Raw genomic sequence first — 26,347 nt, 5'->3', positions numbered from 1 at the left:
TTGTCACCCTAACTATGATTAAATAAGTCGAGATTATGACCCCAGATGGCCATTGTCCCGTTGTCCCGGCCCTAAAGACGACAAATTATTTAGCGCTTCGCTAAAATATTCCTTACCTGAAATAAAAGGAATCGAGTTTTTGCCACAAACTCTGATTTTCTAATCCCTGCATCATTTTATTCCAATGTGGTAGACCTTTAATATTTCAAACCAGGAATTCTGTTAGATTAAATAATTAAATAAGTTTGAAATGACGGCCTGGTTTACCCAAAACATAATGCCACCGATCTATTTTCTTATTGTGATACAAATCTATAACATTTGATACGTTTTCGGAAAGCCCTTGGGCTCTACTTCAATAATCTACCCAAAAAAATGGGAAAGGAATTGAGTCTTTGTCACAAACTTAAATTTTCTAATCCTTATATCTTGGCACCTTGATGGTGCAACCCTTTGATATTTCAAACTTAGATGATTTGATCTACCAGCCTTCATAGTTTGAAATATATAAGGTCTACGGCATTGGGTTGCAAAGATATAGGTATTAGAAAATCTGAGTTTGTGGCAAAGACTCAAATCCATTGCAAAATCCAACTTTGTATAGCGAAATCTAGTTAACGATTGTTTACGTCGACCCTAACGAAGAGAGGAAACCGACCTGAAGGGCATCTGTACTTATCATTGAGTAGTTTTAAGAAAATATCAAGAAGTATTAGCTCCCCCACAACTGTTTAACATCATGTAAGACAATATTCAATAAAGTTGCATGTAATTTTTTTCAAAAAGGATCGTTTTTCCAAAAACAACCGTTTTGATTAAGTTTATCGTTTCGTTAACGATCGTTAACAAAATTTTCAATAAAATTTTTTTCAAAAACGATCGTTTTTTTCAAAAGCGATGGTTTTTTAAAAAAACAATCGTTTAAAAAGCGGTTGCAAATCGTTTTTTAAAGTTCAAAACGATTTTAAAAGTTTTTCGTTTTTTACCAACAACGAAACGATCGTTTTTGAAAACGATTGAAAAACGAAACAAAAAACTATCGTTTAATCGATCGTTTTCAAAAACGATTAACAACCCTAATCATACATTTTTGAAAAGCCTTTGACCCAGCGAAGTTTGCAATAAATTGAACAAAATTTTCAAAACTTAAATGTGTATAAGAGAAGAACTGAAATTGTGCACATGTTCTTGCAAAAATTGTGCAATCTGCTTGCTTTTGTTCCAAGCTTTCCAAAGAGCTATACATTGATTAAATGATTGGAAGCAGGTCCAAATATAGATTTAGTCTGGTAAAGGTAAATTAAGGCATTTAGCTAGAGGCAGTTAGCCTGAGGACTCAGACAGCAGGTAAAGCCAGCTTCGAGCCTTAAATGTGTTTGTTAGAAAACCATAAAATTTGAGCTTCCTAGCTCAAATACTTCTTGACGATTAGGGGGGGGGGCATATTGACCCCCCCTACCCCTGAGTCTGAATAGATTTAAAAGCAACAGGCCTCGTTTTTAAATTTGAGGTCCCCCCCTCCTCCCTCCGCAATTTTTGCACAAGCCCTAAGGCTGGAAATATCTGGCTAAATTTATGCAGTTATTGAATCCGTTGTATCTTAGCACATGTTATTGCCTTAAAACATTTAAAACTTGAAATTCAACTTGAAAAATATAACTTAAAGATCCTGCACTTAGCCTCAGTCCTTCATAGCAAGTAAGTATTTATTTAATTATCCAATGTCGTAGGCCTTATTTCAAGCATGAATTCTGTTAGGTTAGATAATCTAAGTTTGAAATACCAAAGCTTTACACTTTCGGGTTGAAAATATATGAGGATTTAAAACATTTAAGTTTGTGACAAAGACACAATTCTTTTCGTCTTAAATAATTTAAAATATATCTATCTGAAATATCAATAACTTTGTAATTGAAATAAATTTTTTTATGAAAATTAGGAACACAATTAGAAGCTCAATTATTCTAAAAAAGATAATTTGAAATATCAACCAAATGCAGTGTATTTCAAAAAATTATTGTTCTAGACAAAATACACAATTGACTTTAATGAAAATATTTTGAAGTGCAAAGTCATATATAGTCGATTGATATAAAAAAAATAATTTTTACCATTTCATTATTTTATATTTATCAAATTAGTTAAAATTTTAAAATCAAATGGTTTTATTACCAGGATGTTGAAATTTGTTGTCATGTTGTCTGTAACGGCTTTCTCTCCTGCCCTGGCAGGTACTTAGGCATGCACACGCACATGGTTTTATGCCGCGCATGTACATAGTTTAATGCCGCGCATGCACATAGTTGTATGCCACGCATGAAGTGCACATTGGTTCATGCCATGCACTTGGTTTAAAGAAATACTGAGTGTTCATGAGATATGCCACTTTGCATTGCAATACGCTATTTATCTGGCTAAATAAAGATTTAAGCCAATTAGGTGCATGTGCTTTATTTTAAGAATCATGGGTTCCACATTCATCCCAGTCTAAAAGTTTTATGATTTGTGCCGCGGTACAACACATACTGTAGTGTATATCCATTAAGTTGTACTGTAAGGCTGTCCAGGGTAGAGTCGACCCAGCACGTTTTATGCAACAAATGTATATCCTAGCAAGATCTGCAAAGTGTTAATATGTTTTGGAAACCATTCTTAGTTGTAAACATGTTATGACCATTTTTTTAACAGTTGCTAATAAGAAATCCTTTTTGGTAATTGGAAAATTTATCATTATCCAGCCCAAATTGTTCTATATGAACTGGGATTTTCAGATGACAATCACAATTCTTATTGACAATGTTTTAACAGCTAAATGCTTTCTTTTTAATTACATTAATGCTAGCAATTTCTGTACTTGTTGCTAGACTTTATGTTGTTCCCAAATCACTAAACCCCCCAAACATGCATTTTTCCAAAACCCATTTTTCCCATATTAGTATTTTCCAAAGCAAACTTTTTAATCCAACTTTATAGCTAACCAAGTATTTCAGGACCCTCCATGCCTTTATCAGTAAATGTACCATGTTTGAGTGGGAGGCCTAGGGAGGGAACAACTGTACCATCTTGTACTAAGGATTCAGGCACTGTTCATTTATCTAAAAAGTACTGAAGCACTAGAAATATGTGCACCCATTTTGTGTATTATTCTGGTATATACTGTAAAAATGTCTCATTGGTACCGGTTCAAATGAATCCTAAAATTTTTCTCCATGATATTGCACTCTCGGTTTGATTACTTTACATAGCCGGTCTCTTCCGTTTTCTTATTAAAAGCATAAACAGTCCTATTGGTTCTAATTATAGCTGGATCAGCGCATTGCTGACCGCAAAAAACTTGAATGAAAGGCCAATGTATTTGTGCTTGAAATTGGAAAAAAGTTCTAAATCAATTGGATTGTTGCTCAGATATAGGTTCAAAACAATAATAGAATTTCTACTAATAGAACGTTGCTAAACCCCTTTAAACTATCCTTGCAACATGTTTGCTGATCTATTCACTATTAATTTATGGATTATATATATGACTGTTGTGTAGAATGCATGAATATTTCATTGTAATTACATGACCGCTTTGTTGCTTTTTTATTGCTTGTTAGCCTATAAATCATCATCATCACCATAATTTTCATCCTGATGATTGTAATCATTATCATTATCATCATTATTATTGTCATTATTCTCATCATTGTCCTCATTCTTACCATTGTCCTCATTCTAATCATTGTCCTCTTTATCATAACCATCATTATCATCATCATCACCATGAAATGCTAGCGTTGAGATCTGTTTAGGAATCTTCAGTACAAGCAAATGTACTCCTGTACCACAAACAGCCTGTGCTCTGGTTTATGATGACAAGGACTGCAAGGGGTGGAAGTTAGAGGTTCCCCAGGTATATAGTTAGAGGCTCCCCAGGTATATAGTTGGAGGTTCCCCAGGTATATAGCTAGAGGTCCCCTAGGTATACAGTTAGAGGTTCCCCAGGTATATAGTTAGAGGTTCACCAGGTATACAGTTAGAGATCCCCAGGTATATAAGAAGAGGTTCCCCAGGTATACAGTTAGAGATCCCCAGGTATATAGTTAGAGGTTCCCAAGGTATAAAATTAGAGGTTCCCCAGGTATAAAGCTAGAGATCACTAGATATATAGTTAGAGGTCCCCCAGGTATACAGTTAGAGGTTCCCCAGGTATAAAGTTAGAGGTCCCCCAGGTATATACTTAGAGGTCCCCCAGGTATATATAGTTAGAGGTTCCCCAGGTATATAGTTAGAGGTCCCCCAGGTATATAGTTAGAGGTCCCCCAGGTATATGGCTAGAGATCCCCCAGGTATATGGCTAGAGGTCCCCCAGGTATATAGTTAGAGGTCCCCCAGGTATATAGTTAGAGGTCCCCCAGGTATAAAGCTAGAGGTCCCCCAGGTATATAGTTAGAGGTCCCCCAGGTATATAGTTAGAGGTCCCCCAGGTATATAGTTAGAGGTCCCCCAGGTATATAGTTAGAGGTCCCCCAGGTATATAGTTAAAGGTCCCCCAGGTATATAGTTAAAGGTCCCCCAGGTATATAGTTAGAGATCCACAGGTATATAGTTAGAGGTTCCCAAGGTATATAGTTAGAGGTCCCCCAGGTATATAGTTAGAGGTCCCCCAGGTATAAAGCTAGAGATCCCCCAGGTATAAAGCTAGAGATCCCCCGGGTATATGGCTAGAGTTCCCCCAGGTATATAGTTAGAGGTCCCCCAGGTATATAGTTAGAGGTCCTCCAGGTATATAGTTAGAGGTCCCCCAGGTATATAGTTAAAGGTCCCCCAGGTATATAGTTAAAGGTCCCCCAGGTATATAGTTAGAGATCCACAAATTTATGCTGGGTGGAAACTCTAAAGCTCTTAAGACTTGAATACAAAATGACAAAAACTTATGTGACAATGTTTTCTGTTTAGGGTGAACTTCAGTTCCACTGGTGGTCTCCTGTTTGGTACTGGTACAGGTACAGCTTAAAACATCTGGGTATATATTTAAAACAATTATCCTTCTCCCGCTGGCTTAGAGAGCCAGGGATTTTATTGTGGAAGATGTCAGGGAAATGAGGATTCTGAAAACTCACAAGTTTGTTATTTTTTTAATTACTTTTCCCACACAAATTAATTTTTTTCTCTGAACTTTTTCGCCCCAATTCCCTAAGTAAAAAGTCTTTTTTATAGCTGATGAACTAAGTGATTTGGAAGAGAATTGTACCTGATAATTTTCAAGAAAATAAACACCCCTGATCTATTTTTGTTTTACATATTTAGAAACGACATTGAATCTGTGTCTGTAAGAGCTGGTTGTACACTGACAGGGTTTGATGATTCCAGCTTTAACGGACAAAGTGCAACTATTAGAGCAGGAACAAAGGACAGGTAGATGTGCAGTGTATTTAGGGTTGTTTCCAACTCAAGCGGATTTTACTTGTGTTCAATTGCCAGCCCTGTAATTTCCTTGCAATTCCCTACTATTCCTTGCAATTCCTCACTATTCTTTGCAATACCAAAACAGCTTCTTGCAATTCCGGGCAACAGAATTACGATTGGAAACCCTATTTGTAATGCCTTTAACTTAATTAATTCAATTCTAGCTAAGAATTTTTCAAGGGGGGGCCAAATGTTTTTGACCTGAAAACTCAAAAAGGGTCAATATTAATGATTATAGACTGAAAACTAGATTTTTAACTTATGACACATTATGGTTTTATGAGATATTATGCCTGTTTTGCATTTTTGTTTTCTTTCCCATAATTAAGTGCTATTAAGCAGCTTTTTGCATCAAAACAAAAAATACTGGAAGTATGATCATTCAACTCTGATCAGAATAGATATAATATACAGAGATTTGAGTTAAATGTAAATGTATTGCTGACATTTTGTGTATCAAATTCAAATATAGCAATAATTTATTTTTACTTCATGAAAGTGACCTTAAAAAGGATGTAAACGCCTGTAAAAGAACAAGAAAAGCTCAAGTTTGAAAATCTTCAGTTTATCCAAAACTAAAATTCAGATTTGAAAAAACTCCTCTACAACTTGAGGATGAGTACAAACTTTTCAGTTTTTTCTTTTAGTCTCAGATATTGTGCATGTGCCTGTGCCACCATTCAAGGGGGAAAGGTGGGGGCAGGTGCCCCTCTGCTCCCCCTGTCTATGGGCCTATACATATTTAATTCTAACTGGTTTCTTGAATGACTCCAGATAAGACACTTTATAGATAAGAGACAGCAGCAACAAATTAGAATTTGAAATTAACATGAAAATATTTAAAAGGCATCTTTCGGAATCAAAACTGTCAAAATAATGTATGAGTAATTGTCATAAAGAACTACATTTGAATGGTATGAGGTAGTTCTCACATCGCAACTTCCAAGGCCACATCTTCTCAGAGGCAATTTTCCCAACAGCGAATTCCCCAATTGCTATTTCCCAAACAACAACTTCCCCAAGCAATTATTTTTCTGGTTTAATCAAAAAAATATTTTCAAATGAAAATCAATTTTACAAGAAAGTACAAAAGTACACAATGTTCATCAGAAATGTGCAGTATGCAGGGTCCACTAAAACGTAAGAAAATTGCAAAAAAAATTTAAAAAACTTGTTTTTTTTCTGAATACTTTTTCAAATGCTACCTAAATTTTACTGTTTAGATTTGTAAACCTGGATGATGAGGATGAATTTGAAAATATGGACGAAGAATTTGAATCCCTCCAATGTAGTTGTAACTAATTTGTAAACAAACACAACCTAAATATATTTTTATCAAATTCAGTATAGGTTTTTAATCATCAGTTCCAAAGAGTGGAATTGTATAAATTTAGAACATGAAAATATAATTCCAAACGCTGCAATCAAAACTTGCATTATTCCCAACACCTAAAGGATGAGGTCCACAAACGTCGTATTGATAATTGACGATGTCCTAAGGACGTCATTTAGACGTCCTTAGGTTGGCAGGGTAAAATGTACATTTCTTGTAAACATACATACACTTACACCTTAAAGAAAAATAATAACCTTTTCTTAGAACAATAGTACTTAATTGTTACACCAGCATCGACAGTCTTAAAAGAACACCTTAGAACATTTCATAAAAGAGAACTAGACAAAACAGAATAAAATGTATCAAATTTGGTTGCTTCTCTCAATATTGAGAGATGGACAGCTGAAGAAGAAAAGGAGTTCTTACATCTTTTTAAGTATTAGGTGTCCTAGGGGTGAACTTTAAACTCTTTCAGTTCAACAATATTCAAGCAGACCCGCGGAACTGAACTGCATGAAGGATTGTCTGAATACGAGTATACATAACTAAAAGGGGTAGAATGATTGAAACACAATCGTTTCGTTTTCAGAAAAAAAAAACTATCGTATTTAAAACCGACCCACTCGTTTTGAACTTTTAAAAAACGAATAACGACCGTTTTTTATACAATTGTTTTTTAAAAAAGATCGCTTTTGAAAAAACGATTATGTTAACAATCTTTAACTAAGGGTCGTCGTTAACAAAGGGTTGTCGTTAACGATCGTTAACGAAATGACGAACTTTATAAAAATTTTCCTAAAAACTACTCAATGATAAGTACAGATGCCCTTCAGTCGGTTTTCTCTCTTTGATAACGAAGGTTCGTTGTTAACGATCGTTAAAGAATGGTTTTCGTTAACAATTGTTAACGAAACGACGAGTTTTATAAAAACGATCATTTTTAAAAAACGAGCTTTTTCATAACCAAACGATCGTTTTTAAAAAAAGAAAAAGTTAACATCCCTAGTTTTATATCATATTAGGAATATTACCTAGGAATAAATCTATGAATCAAATCAAATCAAATAGGAAACAGAAAATAAGAAAAAATATAATCTGTGTCAGATATAATAAAAATATTATCTATAAAATTAAACATACTTTTTTACTGCAAACTAAGAAAATTCCTGTGGTTCTACCAAGTTCCCAAATCAAAATTAGAGGCAAATCAGACATATAAATATAAATAAAACCAACACAAACATAATTTGACTGAAGGGCTCGACGTTAATCATTGAATAAAAAAATATCCTATGTCACCCCCGGGTCACATAAATTTCACCAGAAGGAAGGGTATCATTTGGCGTACAGTCCCGTTTTGCCTCATATAGCCTGTATTTGAACCATACTGCTAGTGCCCCCTGGCAGTGGCTAGTTAAAATTCGGTCAGGTCGCGGTACATGAAATAAACTTGAATATACCGTGGGGTACCCATGGGCCATGGTTTCCATCAAAAAGTTTTAGCCAATTTGGCCAGCTATAGAAACATACAAATGAGCGAAAAGCTTTTTATAGATATGTACAGTGGTAGGCGATTATATCAATACGCAACGCAGACGACTTCTGTATTTAAGTTTTGATTGTTAATAAGCTTTTTTCCAATTACAAGTTTACAAGTGTATATTTATAGCTGTTTAACAAATTGATATAAATAAGAATTGAATTCATTAATTAATATAATCGCCTACCTGTAATAAATAATATGGTTCGATTAACTTAGACTTTTCAATGCCCTATTTTCTACCTCAAAATATCCTACAGTTATTTTCGGATGTTTGAATTTGACAGTTACGAGGTTTTACATTTTACATAATTTTCATTGTTACACTTGTATCTATATATCTATCAAAATATCTATCTATCCACCTGTGTAAACCAGGCGAATGGTTCTATCTATCTATCAGTCTAAGGCAGGTAGGGCAGGTATTTAGCTGGTTTGGGCGGTATAATCAGTAAACAGTGTAAGCTCTATTACACTGAAACAATGACCAGAATTAAATTATTATTATTCTTCTCCTTATGTAAGTACTAATATATATCAATTTAATAATAATATTTATCTCAATTTGATAAATTATATTGCATTGTCAAGATTTGATACGTGGTTAAAATGGTATGTAACATTTAAAATCTACAAGAATATCTTGTAATTATCAAAAACGATAAATATTCTTTTATAAAACTGATCTTAAAAAAACGCTTAATCATTAGTTTTACCAATCAATCAATCAGCCGTATTGACATTGGAATATATGAAACATGACAGAAAGAGGATCAAAGAAAAGCAAAATATAGTCGTTAGTCTATCCCCTATTCTGAAAAAGATATATTTTTTTAGGCAGGGTTATCACTAAAACTTTGTGCCCGTATGCATCAGAATCCACTTACAATATTTCCTAGATTCTTTGAAATCGTCTTTTTTATGTTTATTGGGATATCATTATTTATGTACAATATGTACTCTAAGATTTGTTTGTATCCTGTACAATATGTACTCTAAGATTTGTTTGTATTCTGTACAATATGTACTCTAAGGTTTGTTTGTATCCTGTAAAATATGTACTCTAAGGTTTGTTTGTATCCTGTACAATATGTACTCTAAGATTTTTTTGTATCCTGTACAATATGTACTCTAAGGTTTGTTTGTATCCTGTAAAATATGTACTCTAAGGTTTGTTTGTATCCTGTACAATATGTACTCTAAGGTTTGTTTGTTTCCTGTACAATATGTAAAGGTTTGTTTGTATCCTGTACAATATGTACTCTAAGGTTTGTTTGTATCCTGTACAATATTTACTCTAAGATTTGTTTGTACCCTGTAAAATATGTACTATAAGGTTTGTTTGTGTCCTTTACAATATGTACTCTAAGATTTGATTGTATCCTACACAATATGTACTCTAAGGTTAATCTTCTGCAATATATATACTCTAAGGTTTGTCTCCTAAACTATATATACTCTAAGGTTTGTCTCCTGTACTATGCCAGCTGCCCTCTAATTCGTACACCTCGTGGTATGACAAGGACCAGTACAACTGTACAATTGTACGAATTATCCAGGGGGAATGGTTCAGCAGGTATTTCATTAATGACATTGATAGCATAACAATTTTTTAACCTCATTTTGACCTTTTTTTTTAACTTTTCATCATTATTATTGACCTTCATTAACTTTATTAATACGTTTTACCTTTTTTAACGTTAATATGAATTGACCTGTGATGACCTCTATTAACCTCCAATGACCTATTTTTACCTTTGTTGTACTATGTTGATCTTCTTTAACCTCTTATTGATTTTTCTCGACCTCTTCAGTTAATGTTGATTAGAACTGATATCTTTGTACCTCTGTATTATTTTTATTTATTATTATTTCTCTGGTTTTTATCTAATGACCGCCATTAACCTTTTTGTCTTGGTTTGACCTCTGTTATCCTTTAAGGCTTATATTGACCTCTGTTGCACTATATTGACCTCTTTTGACCTATGTTAACCTCTGTTGTCCACTTTAACCTCTAATGGCCGTTGGAGGCCTGTTTTAACCTTGTGTCACCCTGATCAACCTCGAATGACCTCTGTTAAATGTTCTGCAACTATAAGGGAGGAGAACGAGGATGTGATTACACATATAGATGCTCGTCAAATGAGTAATCGAGGAATTTGTAAAGAATATGAGAATGATTTCGGAGCTGAATACAAGGTTGGTTTTCTTAAACAAATATTTAAAAAAATCTAAACCTGACCCTACCTTCCTTCTGCAATACCAGTACCTACCTACCTACCAACCTACCTACCTACCTTACCTACCCACCTACCTACCTATCTACCCACTTACATACTTACCTACCTACCTACCTACCTACCTACCTACCTTACCTACCCACCTACCTACCTATCTACCCACTTAAAAACCTAAATATCTACCCACCTACAAACTTACCTACCTACCTACCTGCCTGCCTACCAACCTACCTACCTACCTACCTACTTAACTACTTACCTACCTACCTACTTATTTACCTACCTACCTATCTACCTACCTACCTATCTACCTACCACCCTAACTACCTACCTATCTACCTTCTTTCTGCAATACCAGTACCCACCTATCTACCTACCTATCTACCCACTAACCTACCTACCTACCTACCTACCTACCTGCCCACTTACCTACCTACCTATCTACCCACTTACCTACCTACCTGCCGACCTTCCTAACTACCTACCTATCTACCTTCTTTCTGCAATACCAGTACCCACCTATCTACCTACCTATCTACCCCCTAACCTATCTACCTATCTACCTACCTACCTACCTACCTACCTGTGTACCAACCTACCTACCTACCTAACTATCTGTTTAGTTTCTGTTCAGCCAGGAGCCCACCAATCTGCTCTCTTGCCATTATTGTGTTCATATCTCAGTACGTACAGTCAATATTCTTGAGAAAAGATAATTAAAAAAAGAATTAGAAATAATAAGAAATTTTTTAAAAGTTTTAACTAAAAATTCCATATTTTAGAACTTCTTTTCTTTACACTAGGTTTAGTTGTCTCTTTGATATTTTGAGATAACAATTATAGATTATCTCTTTTAAAAATTGATTTATGGGTTGATCAATTGATTGATTTTGAATTCATAAGGATTTCCAAGAATGAAAAGATCATTGATTGATTGATCTTCAATCGATCTTAATAATCTATGACAAAAAGAGCCGAAAAAAGATTACTTCAAAAGAAAACTGAAAGGCCAAATAAGAAAAAAAAATAATCTATGAAAAAATTTTTAAAAAAATTAAAACGTCAAAAAATAAAAAAAAGAAAAATGTCAAGGAAGAGAAAAAATAAAAACTCTACCAAAAGAAAAAAATAAATGTCCCTTATTTTTAATATTTTTAATTTTTATTTTTAATCTTGATTCACTGGATATTCGAAATTATTGAATATAATATACTCTGTATATTAATGTGATATATGCAACCATATGAATATCATGAAAACAATCGGAAATTTTCTTATATACTCCGCTAGGAGTCCTGAAAATAATCCTAACATAAACATAAACATAAACATGAAGCAGATCATTGATTGATTAATAAATTGATTGATCTTCAATCGATCTTAATAATCTATGATCAGCAGATCATTGATTGATTAATAAATTAATTAATCTTTAATTGATCCTGATACTCTATGATCAGCAGATCACTCATTGATTAATGAATCAAATTGATCTTTAATTGATTAGGATACCCAAAGATCAACAGATCATTACAATGTTTGCAGAGAACTATACTCCCATCAACTGCAGGTGGGTTTTCATTTCCTGTTTTGTTATGTCTTTAAAGGAACTGAGTTTTGCCGCAATAGGATATTTTCTAATCCGTATATCTTTGCAACCTGATATTTCAAACTTTTTTCTGAAAGAATTTATAGTTTGAAACATCTAGGTATACGACATTGCGACATTGCGAAGATATGGGGAATTCGAAAATCTGAGTTTGTGGCAAAAACTCTGTCCCTTTCTTTCTTTATAACATCTAAAATCATTAATCCCCTGGTTTCTTTTTAAATCAAATTAATTGTGTTTTACAGTTTCGTCGTGTATATCAATAAAATGAAGACGACTTTCAATTTTAATTTTGGTTTTTATCAAGCTTTCCAACATCAGTTTGGATACTTATAGAATGGAAACAAAAAAAGCTGTCAATAAGTTTTAAACTTGTAATTGTAAAAATCGGAAATCAAAGTCGGAAATCAAAACCTTTACAGAACAGTCGTCTTCATTGTATTGATATAAACGCCGACCATTGTGGCTTATCCAAGATTTTATTTATTTTTAATGATATTCTTTGATTTTTATTCTTTAAATAATTTATTTATAGATCATCTCTAGAGGGAGTTTTCCAGTTCACTTACCAGTTCAGGTAAAAAATTGTAACTTGTAAAATTGTGAAATTGTAAAATAAAAAAAGTTGTATTCATAAATAAATTTTGATGATTTTCTTTATGGGAGAGAAGTATGCATTTGAAATGTCCTTTCTAAAAATTGATAATTTTTGAAAATTAATGATTTGCTTGCCATCTGAAATTTGATAATTTGATTTTTGAAAACTGATAATTCATATCTGAAAATTTACAATTTTCTTTCTTAAGATCAATAATTTTCTTTCTGAGTATTTATAACAATTTCTATTTGAAAATTGATAGTTTTCTGTTTGATATTGTTAATATTCTATCTGAAAATTGATTCCTTACTTTGTAAAAAATGGATTACTTTCTATTTGAAAATGGATTATTTCCTTTAAAATTTTTTTTTTTTAAAGATCTAGATGTTTATTATCTCCGTATCGAGATTATATTAAAGATACAAAATTGTTTAATTATATTGATTTTACAAAAAACTATTTTACGATAGTGGCATGTTCATACATGCCAATATCGTAAAAAATTAATAACTTTTTATTTGAAAATGGATTATTTTCTATTTGAAAATTGATTATGTTTAATGTTTTTTTTATAAGTGATCCTTGGAAATATATGCATCAACAAATTAAAATTAAAACTTAAATTTAATTGTCAACCCTTAATTTAAAAAGAAAATATATCTTAAAACTTAAAATTGTATTTGTTTAAATCGTGAAGAAACTGATTACTTGCCACAAACTGTAATTTAAGAAATCCATAAATCTTTGCAACATGATGGTGCATACGTTTGATATATTTCAAACTTTGCCTATTTCAAATAGATTCTAGTACAATAGATGGCAACGTAGAATTTGAACAGCTGTATTCTGTCGTCACAAGTGTCAACTTAGTTTTTGTGTCCGACAAAATTATCCATATTAGTGTTAATTTTAGAATAAAGTGCTTTTCTTACAGTAAAATAAGTGCAATTTTTTGTGTTCTTTATTTTCTGTTTTATTAAACTTTGCAAAATCTTTATTCTTTAAATAAAAAAATGGGAAAACGAAACGACCTGAAAACGATCTGAAAACAATCTAAAACGATCTAAGAACGATCTAAAACGATCTAAGAACGATCTAAAACGATCTAAGAACGATCTAAAAACGATCTAAAAACGCATTCGTTTTTTAGTGTTTTTGTTTGCTTATATCTTATGCCAGGGTCAAAGTTTGACATACCTAAAAATAAATGCAAATGCTTAGAATACAAAAATTGAAAATATTTGATACTCTTACATTATGTAATTTTGGAGCAGGAAAGAAAATATAGACCAAAACACGACCAAAAAACGACCGAAATTCGGCCGAAAATCGGCCAAAACGAAAAAAAACGAACTAATTGAAAGCACACCACTAACTGTGATTAATCTGTTCCTAGATCCAGCTAGATCATAAACTTACAAATGTTTGTTTAGATTTGCCTTTACGACTGAATGTTCCCACCCGGAGCAGCAAATCCATTCTTGTCAAAATGTCGGATCCCAGTTCCTCATCTCAAACCAGAAGTTTAATGTCACCTTCAAGAAGTGTCCCAACATGGAATGGAGCAAGGATGCCGTGGTGGAGTACAGCTGTCTTGGAGACTGGTTTGTGGGAAAGGATCATTTCTTTGCAGTCGCTAATACTAAGGAATCAAGGTAAAAACGTGTTTACGTCAACATAAAGGTACAAGAAACATTAATGAATTTAAACAATAAAAACAAACTATAGTCCTGACATTTCCAAAGTGTGGTTTGCTCTTTTGTCATGTTTCGCGAGACATATCCTGTCTCTGAAAGAATGGATTTTTAGATATTTGGAAAAAAAAGGAAAAATGATTATTCGATGGCCAGTTTTTGTCCCCATTTTTTATGCTGTTTGCCTAATAAATACAATAATTTTGCTTGAAGAAGAAGAAAGAAGGTTTAAACAAAAATTCAAGAAATAGGATAAAAAATAAATCTTTATAAAAAAGCTCTTTGCTCATATATATTTATATTTATATATTTTGGCTGATCGATTTTTTTAAAGCAAGAAAAATTTAAATTCGATTTTTTTTATTCCAAGGGCAAAGTCGGACAATTCAGCTTGTATCCAATGAAGTTGAAAGCTTTTTTTTTACAATAACATGAAAAAGCACTATCTAAATGTTTTTTTTTCATTTAAATTTCAAGTGACCCTTCCTTCAAAGAGGCAATTAATAGCTTAGTCTGATTAAAGATATTCCAAATAGCTTCTAGTACAATTGATGGCAACGTAGAATTTGTACACTCTCAGTACAGCAGTATTCTTACATCACAAGTGTCAACTCGGTTTTTGTGAATTTTAGAATAAAGTGCTTACCTTACAGTAAAATAGGTGCAGTTTTATGTTTTCTTTATTTTCTGTTCTTACACTTTTTTATCTAATCTTGGAAAACATGTCAATTAATGTGAGAACATTTCGTTTTCCTAATTATATTTGATACTTGTGACGTCGTGTATAATTGATCCATTTCTCTGTTGCCACCTATTGTACTTGATAATCTATTTGGATATTCAAGTTTTTAATAATCTTGGTGCGGTTTCTCTGCAAACAGGAAAAGTAGTTTGCGCATTCCTTGCATACAAGAATGAATGGAGAAATTCAATGAAATAAATACTTTTCAGAAAAACGACACGTTAGCTTTCACATTTTTTATCAGATAAATGATTCAAGAGTACCGTTGTAAATCGGGAATTCTTATTTGTTTAATGCAGGGTTCTTAATAATTGCATTTAATTTGTAGGAAAGATGAAAAGTATAGATGTTTTCTGAAGAATAGAGATGACGATTATTTTATCGGAGTTTCTATAACACCAGAGTGCAATCAAATCCGAACAGTCGAGGAGGTTTGTACGATTTTTTTCATCTGAGAAAAAAATATTATTTAAAGCGCGATGTGTGTGTTTTTGCGTACTTATGTGCGTCAATATGCGTCCTTAAAGTGCGTCCTCAAAATATTTTCTCAATGTTTGTTCAAAGTTGTCCTTAGTGTGTTACCTCTTTAGGTGTCCTTGATGTGCGTTCTTAATTTTGTTTCATTACTGTTTGTCCTTAACCCTAGTAAGGCAGGGAAGTCTAAATCTATGTTTAGACGGGGGAGGGGGGCTTAGAGAATAGGTATCGAGTTAAATGCATGTTATTAGACAAATTTTTCAAGGCCAGCTCATTGAAAAAAAATTAGATCGATAAAGTTTGGGTGCTATAAGGAGGGTTGAAAAAAATGCCCCCGAAAAAATCAAAAATGTTAAAAATTATTTTTTTTCGTCATAAACAAATATAAAAATGTTACACATGTTTCTACATCTATTTTTCAAGAATTTTTCAAAAATATAGTTTTTATATCTGTAGCTTAAAAAAGTTATAAGCTATTTTAGATTTTTTTAAAAGACCGGACTTTTTACCGCCTTGTACATAAAAGAATATTTTTTACAAAAAATCCTTTAAATTTCTTCTTGTTAAAAGTAAAAAAAAATCACGTTGATAGTTTCAAAAATGAGATTGCTAGGGCAGAAAAACTAGGGGGGGGGACCCCAAACGCCACCCCGCCCACAGCCTGTTTAGGGTCAAGGGACGTTCTTATTATCACACGTCTTCTTGTACCAACATAATGTTGTATAATATTGCTGAAGCTTTTAATATTTCCTTAAAATATTCACATTTTTGTTCCTCTTCTCTTTGGAATCATACTCTAATTAAATAAATGTTTATTTGATTAAATTTGAATTAAAAATTAAATTATTTATAATTAAATAATTATATTTATAATTGTGTAGGCTCCTCAAAGAATGCTGTTAACCCCTGTCAAACAAGTAACTGTTCAACCGGGCTGCTTTTTGCCTGAAAATTTTACAGGTCATTAATTTAAAAAACTCTTTTTGTTTGTTTGTGTCCGATCCTAACTCATGAACCCAGCTTCATCGATTTCCGTCAGATGCTGGGGGACTTGGTAAACCATAGGAATGTTCTTAGCTTAGTTTAAAGAAATTTAAGTTGAGTAGGTTGGCTTTTATGGCGAAAGTTTAGTTTCTAGGCAAAGCTGAAATATAGGGATTATTCCCTATTATTAGATATAAATATATCGTCAAAATATTGATTTTTTACCTACTTTTGAATAACACATTTTTTATCACAAAAAATAACAATTTTCGTCCATATTACAACGTTTTGAAAATCCCTTTCTCATCTGTGGAATTATTTTGGATACCAAAATTTGTTTTTCAATTTAGGAGAATGGATTAATACTGCAAATATAGATGCCGAGGTTACAATTAATTCAACTCATATTGTTGAAATCTGGCACCCTGACGTGGGAAGGTATATTTATTTATTCATTTATATATTTATTCATTTATTCGTTCATTCATTTGTTCATTTGTTCATTTATTCATTTATTCATTTATTCATTTATTCATATATTCATTTATTCATTTATTCATTTATATATTTATTCATTTATTCATTTGTTCATTTATTCATTTATTCATTTATTCATTTATTCATTTATTCATTTATTCATTTATTCATTTATTCATTTATTCATTTATTCATTTATTCATTTTTTCATTTATTCATTTATTCATTTGTTCATTTATTCATTTGTTCATTTATTCATTTATTCATTTGTTCATTTATTCATTTATTCATTTTTCATTTATTCATTTATTCATTTATTCATTTATTCATTTATTCATTTGTTCATTTATTCATTTATTCATTTGTTCATTTATTCATTTATTCATTTTTTCGATTTTTGCTAGGACTCGTAAGAATATCTACGTGTGTAAAGAGCAGAAGGATAATAGATATATGATGGCTAGACTTACAGTTGAAGGATGGTAAGATTATTATTTAAATAAATAAATATGATTTTTTGAAAAAAACGTGTTTTGTAAAGAGCTCATTTTAAACAAATAAATGTACAGACAATTCTTTTATGTCATTTTTAAATAATAAAATTTCAATTAGTCTTTTTTCAGCCAAGTAGATTTCCAGTGCTTTGAGTTCTTACCCAGACACCACAACATTATCAGGTCTGTATATGGTCTTTTAGCCCTGTTGTCCTTTATTGTCCTTTATTCATTGATACCATGCACAATAGGAGACCATTGGAGTTAAAACCAGTTTTATTATTTGCATAGTTGCGTAAAGCATATGTATTCATTTAGTCTTCGTTCCTTCTTAGTTATTTGGTTCTTTAGTCCTTTATAGTCCTTTATTCATTTAGTCTTCTGTCCTTCTTAGTTATTTGGTTCTTTAGTCCTTTATAGTCCTTTATTCATTTAGTCTTCTGCAGTCCTTTATTCATGAAGCCTGCTAAAGTCTTTTAGTCATTTAGTCTGCTTTAGTTCATTATGCATTTAGTCCTAAGTCTTCTGTAGTCTTTCAGTCATTTGCTCTTCTGTAGTCTTTAGTCTTCTGCAGTCCTTTAGTCATTTAGTCTTCTGTTCCAGAGTTTTCTGGTTCTCATTGAGTTCATTAAAAATCTATCTATCTATCTCCACCTGAAGTATCAATATATTTCTTACAAGGTCAAGGAAGGGTCTTGTAATGATCTTGGATGATTTTCACACAGTCTGTTCCTGGCTTAAGTTCCCCAATGTAGAGGCTTGGAAGTATGATATCATGATAAGTAAGTACCTATATACCTACCTACTTACCTACCTACCTACCTATATACCTACCTACCTACCTACCTACCTACCTACCTACCTACCTACCTACCTACCTACTTACCTACCTAATTACCTACCTATCTACCTACCTACCTACTTACCTACCTACCTACCTACCTACCTACCTACCTACCTACCTACCTACCTACCTACCTACCTACCTACCTACCTACCTACCTACCTACCTACCTACCTACCTACCTACCTACCTACCTACCTACCTACCTACCTACCTACCTACCTACCTACCTACCTACCTACCTACCTACCTACCTACCTACCTACCTACCTACCTACCTACCTACCTACCTACCTACCTACCTACCTACCTTTATACCTACCTACCTACACATATTTGTTTAGAAAAAGACCCTATTCCTATCAGGTGTCCGGTAGCTGGAGCTTTTATCTTTGAACAGGAAAACCGATATTCTAATCCTTCTGAAATCACTTAATCAAATTGTTCAAAAGAATTGAGTCATTTCCACAAACTTAAATTTTACAATCGCTATAATTTTGGAGCCCTTATAAATATTTCATACTATGAATTCTGCCATTAAAATAATTTAAGTTTGAAATATCAAAAGTTTACACAATTAGGTTGAAAAAATATTTGGATTAGAAAATTTGGGTTGATGGCAAAGACTTAATTCCTTTGTAGATTTTTTTTATTAAATTACGAAAGAACATGTTGGAGGAAAACTAAAGGGGGGGGGGTGAAAGAAACAAACCATAAAGAAGATAAATTATAAATAAATTGGATTAATTGGATCAGTGAAATATTGTTTTTAAAGGAAGGGGATTTCAAGTTTGAGACACGAGTCATCAAGGGAATCACTAAGGATCCCAGAGATACTATTTGGAGTAAAGGAGGTAATGTACTCATTAAAATAGGATGTCGTCTTTAACATTTCATAAAATTAAAATTGGGTTTACGCAAACCTGAAAACTAATTGAGTACAAGTTCTAAAAAAGTAGGACAGATTTAGAATCGTCAGAAAGATGAAAATATTATGCATTTGTAGAATTAAATTGTAAAAATAATGTATTTTTCCACATTGTGGAATACGTTTCAAAACTTTTTGATAAAATTTATTTTTGATTTTTTCTCTTTTTTGTGGTTTGGAGAACTAAACAACTAAAAAACTGAAAAATAGGGCAAATATAAGCTCTAAAATAGGACAAATATAAGCTCTAAAATAGGACAAATATAAGCTCTAAAATAGGACAAATATAAGCTCTAAAATAGGGCAAATATAAGCTCTGAAATAGGGCAAATATAAGCTCTAAAATAGGACAAATATAAGCTCTAAAATAGGACAAATACAGAGTTTAACGCTAGAGATCTTAATTGTTATGTGAATAAAAACAACCTAAACAATCATAAGTACAATTATTTAACAGAAATGTAAAAAAAATTCCTTTTCTTTTTAGGTTTTAATTTAAAGTATCTATTTAAATTAACTTAAATTTATTTGTATGAATCGAGTCTGAATTTAAAGAATTTGATCCGCGGCTTACATATGGTTGGTTCCAATAAAAATTGTTTTCAATTTTTCAAGATTTAAGCCGGCGCTCAATTGAAACCGGTTTTTGGCAAATTTAGGCGGCGGCTCAAATTCATTAAATTCGGACACCGGGAAGAACCAATAATTAAAAGAACAAACTCGGATTTTTTTCATCGCTGAATCTTTGCAACTCAAAGTTGTAAACCTTTATTACTTCTGTTGGATCAATCATCTAAGGTTGAAATATCTATGGTTTACACCGTCAGGTTTCCAAGACAAAAGGCGTAGAAACTTTTGAGTTTGTGGCAAAGACTCAATTCCTTTGTTAATATTTAGGTCAATGGTCCTGTCGAAAGAATATTTCTCGGCTTGCCGTTTGCGACACAGATCAAAAGGAAATAACAATCGACGAAACCTACTGTTGGTCAGTTGATCATTTGGGTCGGCCTGTCGATATTTATTCCGATGTCGACTACAGAATGCAGGTATTATTATTATTATTATTATTATTATTATTATTATTATTATTATTATTATTATTATTATTATTATTATCATTATTATTATATCATTATTATTATTAATATTATTATTTATAATATTCTAGTGTGTTGGGTACTGGAAGGAGAACCTGAAGTCCTATTTGATCACGTATGATCAGTTGGATGCCTTCACCAAGTACAGATGTTGGGTGTATCAAAGGTACAGTGTACTGCAGTGTACCTTTGTTTACATTTTTCCCAGAAATTGAAAAAAGTTTTATTTTTTGGGGTTCCCACATTGGCGTAGATTGTTAAGCAATCAGAAAACAAAAAGAGAATGTAAAGAAACCACATAAAATAATATTTCTTAAACAAAATATTGGTATCTACAAAACTGTTTGACCCGTTCCATGAAATTGGGTTTCATTCCGATCCTGTCTCTCAAGTTTCAGACTCAGAGGTTACAGTACAGAGATTGGATGAGAGAAGTAAATTTCTCAAACAATGTTACCTTTAAGGATGAGACTGTAAAGACGACCTAAAACTCTTGAAATATGACGATCGTATGGTTGATTTAAATGTTCTGTTTAATGGCTTATTTCATGATTAAGCAAAGAAAGACAAGTTTACATCTGAAGGGAATCAAAAATACAAGGAAATATACCGAATAAATTCCGTACAATCGTCTCATTCTTTGTGGTTAACCCTNGGGGGGGGGAGGGGGTGAAGGATGTGTGGCAAGAATTTCTATTGTTAAATTAAGGGGTTCATCAAGCAATGATCAGCAGTGATGGGCATCTGTTTTTAGTCTTTCAAGGTTTATTGGATTTTTAATAAGTTCCACATCAATTTGAGATGGTAATCCTATTTCAAGGTTATTGTACGCTCGATAAGTTTGCTTTGAATACTTTATGCAAAATGTTAACTCTATCCAAAGATATCTTCCAAAACAACTTTTCGATACGATGGCTGAAGTCGTTTTGGTTACTATCCATGGTTAGAGAAAACGTCTTATCTAATGAATAAATAAACTTTAAAAAAATCGAATCAAACAGTTGTGTAAAAACGGTGTCCATCCCTACCGAGAAGGTATGTTAGATAATCCTGCTGATAAGAAGGTGGGGGGGGGGGGGTGCATTCATGACTGCAGGTATGTGCATTGTTATGTACCCTATCCATCAATCTATTATATCTACTATGTAAGTTCCTGCTGGGAGCATATTTGAATAATTTTTATGAGATCTCGTACTGCGCGTTCACGTGAGAAATGAAATTATGAGATTTCAATCTTCATAAGTTTACTCCAAGATACGTCTCTATAGTAAATACTCTATCCAGGTACAACTCAAATTATGAGATTTCAATCTTCATAAGTTTACTCCAAGATACGTCTCTATAGTAAATTCCCTACTCTATCCAGGTACAACTCAAATTATCTTGACTATCAATATCAACACACGGTCACTATTTCGTGAACTATCAACGTCACTACCACTGTGCTTGATCTTGTTAGCTATTGATGTCAACTGGACACTAGCAGGTACTCTATCAACGCCAAACCAATGGGCACGATCTCAGCTCGTAAGTTTTAACGAGAACATAATTACTCTCTCATCAGCAATCAAATCAGAGTCTCTAAATCAACTAAGCTATATTTCTTCAGTTTAGATTAGAATTGGGCCTTAAGAGCGTAATTACAAGTTATGCATTGTTATAATAACGTAGTTAAGCAATCACAATATGGGTATAACGGAGTTATATATATCTACGTATATTGATTGGGTTAGCCGCAATACATTTACTAACGGGTACATTTAGCTATATTGACAACGTACGCACGTTATTTATTAATCTCTCACCCTCTCTCTTTATTATCTAATATCTATAACAATATCTATATTACTAAAATAACTCTGAAAAACAGACTAACTGTCATTCTTAAGAATATTAATTATTAATTTTATATCTATCTATACATCAATCTATTTATTTATCTAACTATCTATCTAACTATCTATCATCTATCCATCTATATATATTTCTTTCTAAATATCTAACAATATTTCTATATCTATCTATCTATCTATCTATCTATCTATCTATCTATCTATCTATCTATCTATCTATCTATCTATCTTTCTACCTACTTTTCCCATCTATCTAGGGGTGATCTGAACAAGATGTTTATGAGTATGTCCGTGGGACCATTCTGTGACCTAGCCCAGGATGTAGACAGCAAGGACTGGACCCAAGGAGCTGTAGTTTCTCTAGTAATGGATGAAAATGAGAGAGAATGTAAGTATATAATACAATTTCCAGAGGAATTGAGTCTTTGCAACAAATTCTGATTTTTTTTTCTCTACATCTTTGTGATCCAATGTCGAAGACCTTAGATATTTTAGTGGTTAATTAAATAATGTAAGTTTGAAAAATCAAAGGTTTACACCGTTAGGTTGCAAAGATATTGGGATTAGAAAATTTGAGTTTTTGGGAAAGACTCAATTCCTTTACAAAATCTATGATTAAGCTCTTCGATCGTATATATATATTTATATGTTAGCTATAGCTGGCCAAACGAGAGAACCAAATTGGCTTATGTGACCACAGGGAAGGTTTAAAGACGGCCAAAAACAAAACATTTTGACCGATAAAATATCGAATTTTAGAAAATCCCTGAATTTCACCATTTAAATATTATATGCTTTTCTATAACTTGAATAACTCGAAAATCTAGCTTCTTGATAATTACAATTTGAAATATCTGGTAGTATTAAAAGCTTTGTCTATAATTAAGAAGGAATAAGATAGATGTTAGGTACTTTCTCAAAGGATTTTTCCCAAGTGGCAGTTACCAAAATGTGAAATTACCCAAACAACAACGTCCTAAGTCCGTCAGCCGCAGTGCTCGTCGGCCCCCAGACTGTTCTAGTTGTGGAGCTCGGCCCACTAGCCCATCCTAGCCGCAGCCCTTGGCCCCCCATTGAAGCCTGCTGCGCCTGAGAGGGCCTAACCCAACCTTTGGGAAGTTGCCGCTTGGCAAATTGCACACTTGGGAAGTTGCCACTTGGGAAATTGTCATTTGGGAAGTCGGCCTTGGGAAAGTACCAAGCTCTATAAGACATTCATATTGTGAATTGGACATACCCTCTTTTTAAATTTACGGTCACATAAATAAATACTAAAGTATGACGACATTTTATGTCCCAAATATTTTAGAATAATATTGCGGGGCCCTTATAATCTGTTTGCGCTGTATGTATGCAGTACTTAATTATCTAGACTCCATTTATTTACAAACACAATGTTAATGTTAAAACACGAAATTAGAAAAAGTTTAATGAACATTAGTGTAATAAAAACAAAAATTTAAAAATTTTACCAAAACAAATAATTTTGTATGGCCCAACTAGTCGTCTTTATTCTGTCTGTTCCACTTTAGCATTTATTTAAAAATTCAAAAATTTTAAAATTTTAAAAAATGGATGGAATTAAATTTTTAAATTTTCAGACTTACTTTTAGATTTTTTTAAACCCTCCCTTTTACCCTAACAAATAAAGTAAAAGGTCTTTTTTAATAGGCTGCCCTTTTAAACGCTGGACTAGGGATACATATCACACACTCAACTCTCTAAAAGCAAAATCATGGGGGGGGGGATGGAATTCCCCCCTTCTATATTAGGCCAAAAAAGCCCAAGAGGGATAGGGTTAATTTCCATTTTTACTAAGATACTCTGTTGTTGGAGTAAATGTACTTATAGAGATAATAATTTCGATAAAAAGGATTTGATACTTAACAATTCAATGGAAAGATTAGATAAGCAAAGTAAACCTGTTTCTACTCATTATAAACTTTCATGGGAAATTCTCATTTTATGATAAGAACAAATATTTTAGATATATCCATAGAGATAGATAGATAGATAGACTTAAAGATAGATGAATTGATATATAGATAGATAAATAAATAGATAGATAGATAGATAATTCTTAGATTACCAGATAGGTAGGTAGGTAGGTGGGTAGGTAGGTAGGTAGCTAGGTAGCTAGGTAGCTACGTAGGTAGGTAGGTAGGTAGGTAGCTAGCTAGGTTGGTAGGTAGGTATGGTAGCTAGGTTGGTAGGTAGGTAGGTAGGTAGGTAGGTAGGTAGGTAATAGGTAGATAGGTAGGTAGCTAGCTAAGTAGGTAGGTAGGTAGGTAGCAAGGTAGGTAGATCAGTAGATTGGTTGGTTGGTTGGTTGTTTGATTGATTGATCGATTGATTGATTTATTGATTGATATTTTGATCTTGGATAGTTATGACTAAATCATTAATTTAGTTGAAAAGATAGAAAATTCTTAGATTACTAGATAAGTAGGTCTGTAGCTATGTAGGTTGGTTGGTTGATTGATGGAGTGATTGATTGATCATTAATTTAGTTGATCGATGTCCTCTGTACTTTAACGATGGAGCAGATCCCTGGACTGTCGATGAAAATTATATTAGGGAAGATCATTTAGATTATTATTATTTTTATTATTATTATTATTATTATTATCATTATTATTATTATTATTATTATTATTATTATTATTATTATTATATTTATTTTCAACTTTTAAAAAGTTCAATAATTTTTATATTCTTAAAAAAATGATTTTGATCATCAGGGTTTTTGATTTCGACAATTTGGAAACTTCGTCCTCTGTTTTCTACACCCTGTCGTCTGCACTCGTCCTATTTGTAGTAATTCTGTCGTCCACAGTTCTTCATTTCTAGATGACGACTCATCATTAGAACAAAAACCTTCCTGTAAACTCGTCCTTTCAGTACTTCTTCCATGTCCGACTAAATTGTCCGAACTATTTTCTACACAAAAGTTAACAAATAATGCTCAATTTACTCTGAAAACATCATTGCAAATTTTTTGCATTTTGCAATGAAAAAATATGTATTATGTAAAACTACATGTCTGCAAAATTATCTAAACAACTCGGGCATTCTAAATTCTACATTCAATTAATATCAACTAAACTGGTCACACAAGTACACTGTATTATTGTGCCAGGGCCCAGGGTTGTCCCTGATAGTGCCAGGGCCCAGGCTTGTCCCTGATAGTGCCAGGGCCCAGGCTTGTCCCTGATAGTGCCAGGGCCCAGGCTTGTCCTTGATAAAAGGGCAATATTTTTAAATTGTTATTTTTCTACAATTTTACATTAAAGTCGTCATTTAGAAATCAAAATTGTTTAAAGTTTTTAAATTTCCATTTTTAAAATCTAAACTGTCGTCGTATGTATCAATACAATAAAGACGACTTTCGATTTCAAATTTTTATTTCTGCCAAGCTTTTAAGCAGCATGGATACACAACATGGAAACTAAAAGAACCCGTAAATTTACAGTTTCTCTTTTTTAATTTTAATTTGAAAAAAAAATTGTTATAAATAAAAAATTTAATAAATTGAAATTTTTTGTTATCATTATTAAAATTAAATGGAAAAATAATCAAAACAGCCAAGAGCTATTTTCCACCTGATTTCTTTATACTTGTAATGTTAATATAATCATCAATTTGTAATTGTAAACTCGTTCTGTACACACATACATGTATTTTAGCAAAACTTTATCTTAACTTATCTTATCTTGCCTAAAAAGTCGTTCTGATTGTATTGATATAAACGTCGACCATTGTATGACTTCTTGTTCTTTCTTAAACTGTTTTATCCAGTTTGGAACCAATGTAACTGTATGTAAGATATTATTCTGAAATAAAAACATCATTACAATATTTTTTCAAATAAAAGGATTTGAAAGCTGCAGCTGGCAGGAGATTGGCAAAGTTTGGGAATCAAAATAAGTATTTGCGAAGGAACTGAACTTTTGCAAGCTGATGGTGTAATTAAAAATTACAATTTG

General features: G+C 32.5%; 3 protein-coding genes across 4 annotated transcripts; all 3 read left to right on the top strand.

Annotated features, from left to right (window-relative positions):
* Positions 1-1,729: 1,729 nt before the first annotated feature.
* On the top strand, positions 1,730-6,792 carry LOC111703160 (uncharacterized). Of its 2 annotated transcripts, XM_023475035.1 has the most exons (7): positions 1,730-1,758; positions 2,176-2,231; positions 2,991-3,080; positions 3,792-3,892; positions 4,939-4,985; positions 5,290-5,397; positions 6,672-6,792. In XM_023475035.1, exons 1-7 carry the CDS (start codon positions 1,745-1,747, stop codon positions 6,748-6,750), a joined length of 495 nt encoding a protein of 164 aa, XP_023330803.1. In that variant the 5' UTR covers positions 1,730-1,744; the 3' UTR covers positions 6,751-6,792. The 2 variants fall into 2 exon arrangements, with proteins under 2 accessions (XP_023330803.1, XP_023330804.1); XM_023475036.1 differs by lacking the exon at positions 2,991-3,080.
* A 1,946-nt stretch (positions 6,793-8,738) lies between these two features.
* LOC111703141 (uncharacterized) lies at positions 8,739-11,280 on the top strand. Its single transcript, XM_023475016.1, has 4 exons — positions 8,739-8,844; positions 9,789-9,900; positions 10,424-10,523; positions 11,188-11,280. The coding sequence occupies exons 1-4, from the start codon at positions 8,808-8,810 to the stop codon at positions 11,278-11,280; spliced, it is 342 nt and encodes a 113-aa protein (XP_023330784.1). The 5' UTR covers positions 8,739-8,807.
* A 769-nt stretch (positions 11,281-12,049) lies between these two features.
* Positions 12,050-25,688, top strand: LOC111703156 (uncharacterized). Its single transcript, XM_023475032.1, has 16 exons — positions 12,050-12,134; positions 12,709-12,750; positions 14,205-14,426; positions 15,536-15,638; positions 16,566-16,644; positions 17,019-17,106; positions 17,550-17,627; positions 17,769-17,822; positions 18,321-18,421; positions 18,828-18,883; positions 19,259-19,337; positions 20,309-20,457; positions 20,580-20,674; positions 22,619-22,749; positions 24,872-24,938; positions 25,103-25,688. Exons 1-16 carry the CDS (start codon positions 12,100-12,102, stop codon positions 25,209-25,211), a joined length of 1,488 nt encoding a protein of 495 aa, XP_023330800.1. The 5' UTR covers positions 12,050-12,099; the 3' UTR covers positions 25,212-25,688.
* The last annotated feature ends 659 nt before the right edge of the window (positions 25,689-26,347 follow it).

The sequence above is a fragment of the Eurytemora carolleeae genome, unplaced genomic scaffold (assembly GCF_000591075.1).
Source record: "Eurytemora carolleeae unplaced genomic scaffold, Eaff_2.0 scaffold62, whole genome shotgun sequence".
Classification (NCBI taxonomy): domain Eukaryota; kingdom Metazoa; phylum Arthropoda; class Copepoda; order Calanoida; family Temoridae; genus Eurytemora; species Eurytemora carolleeae.
This window is presented reverse-complemented; position numbering and strand designations above follow the sequence as displayed.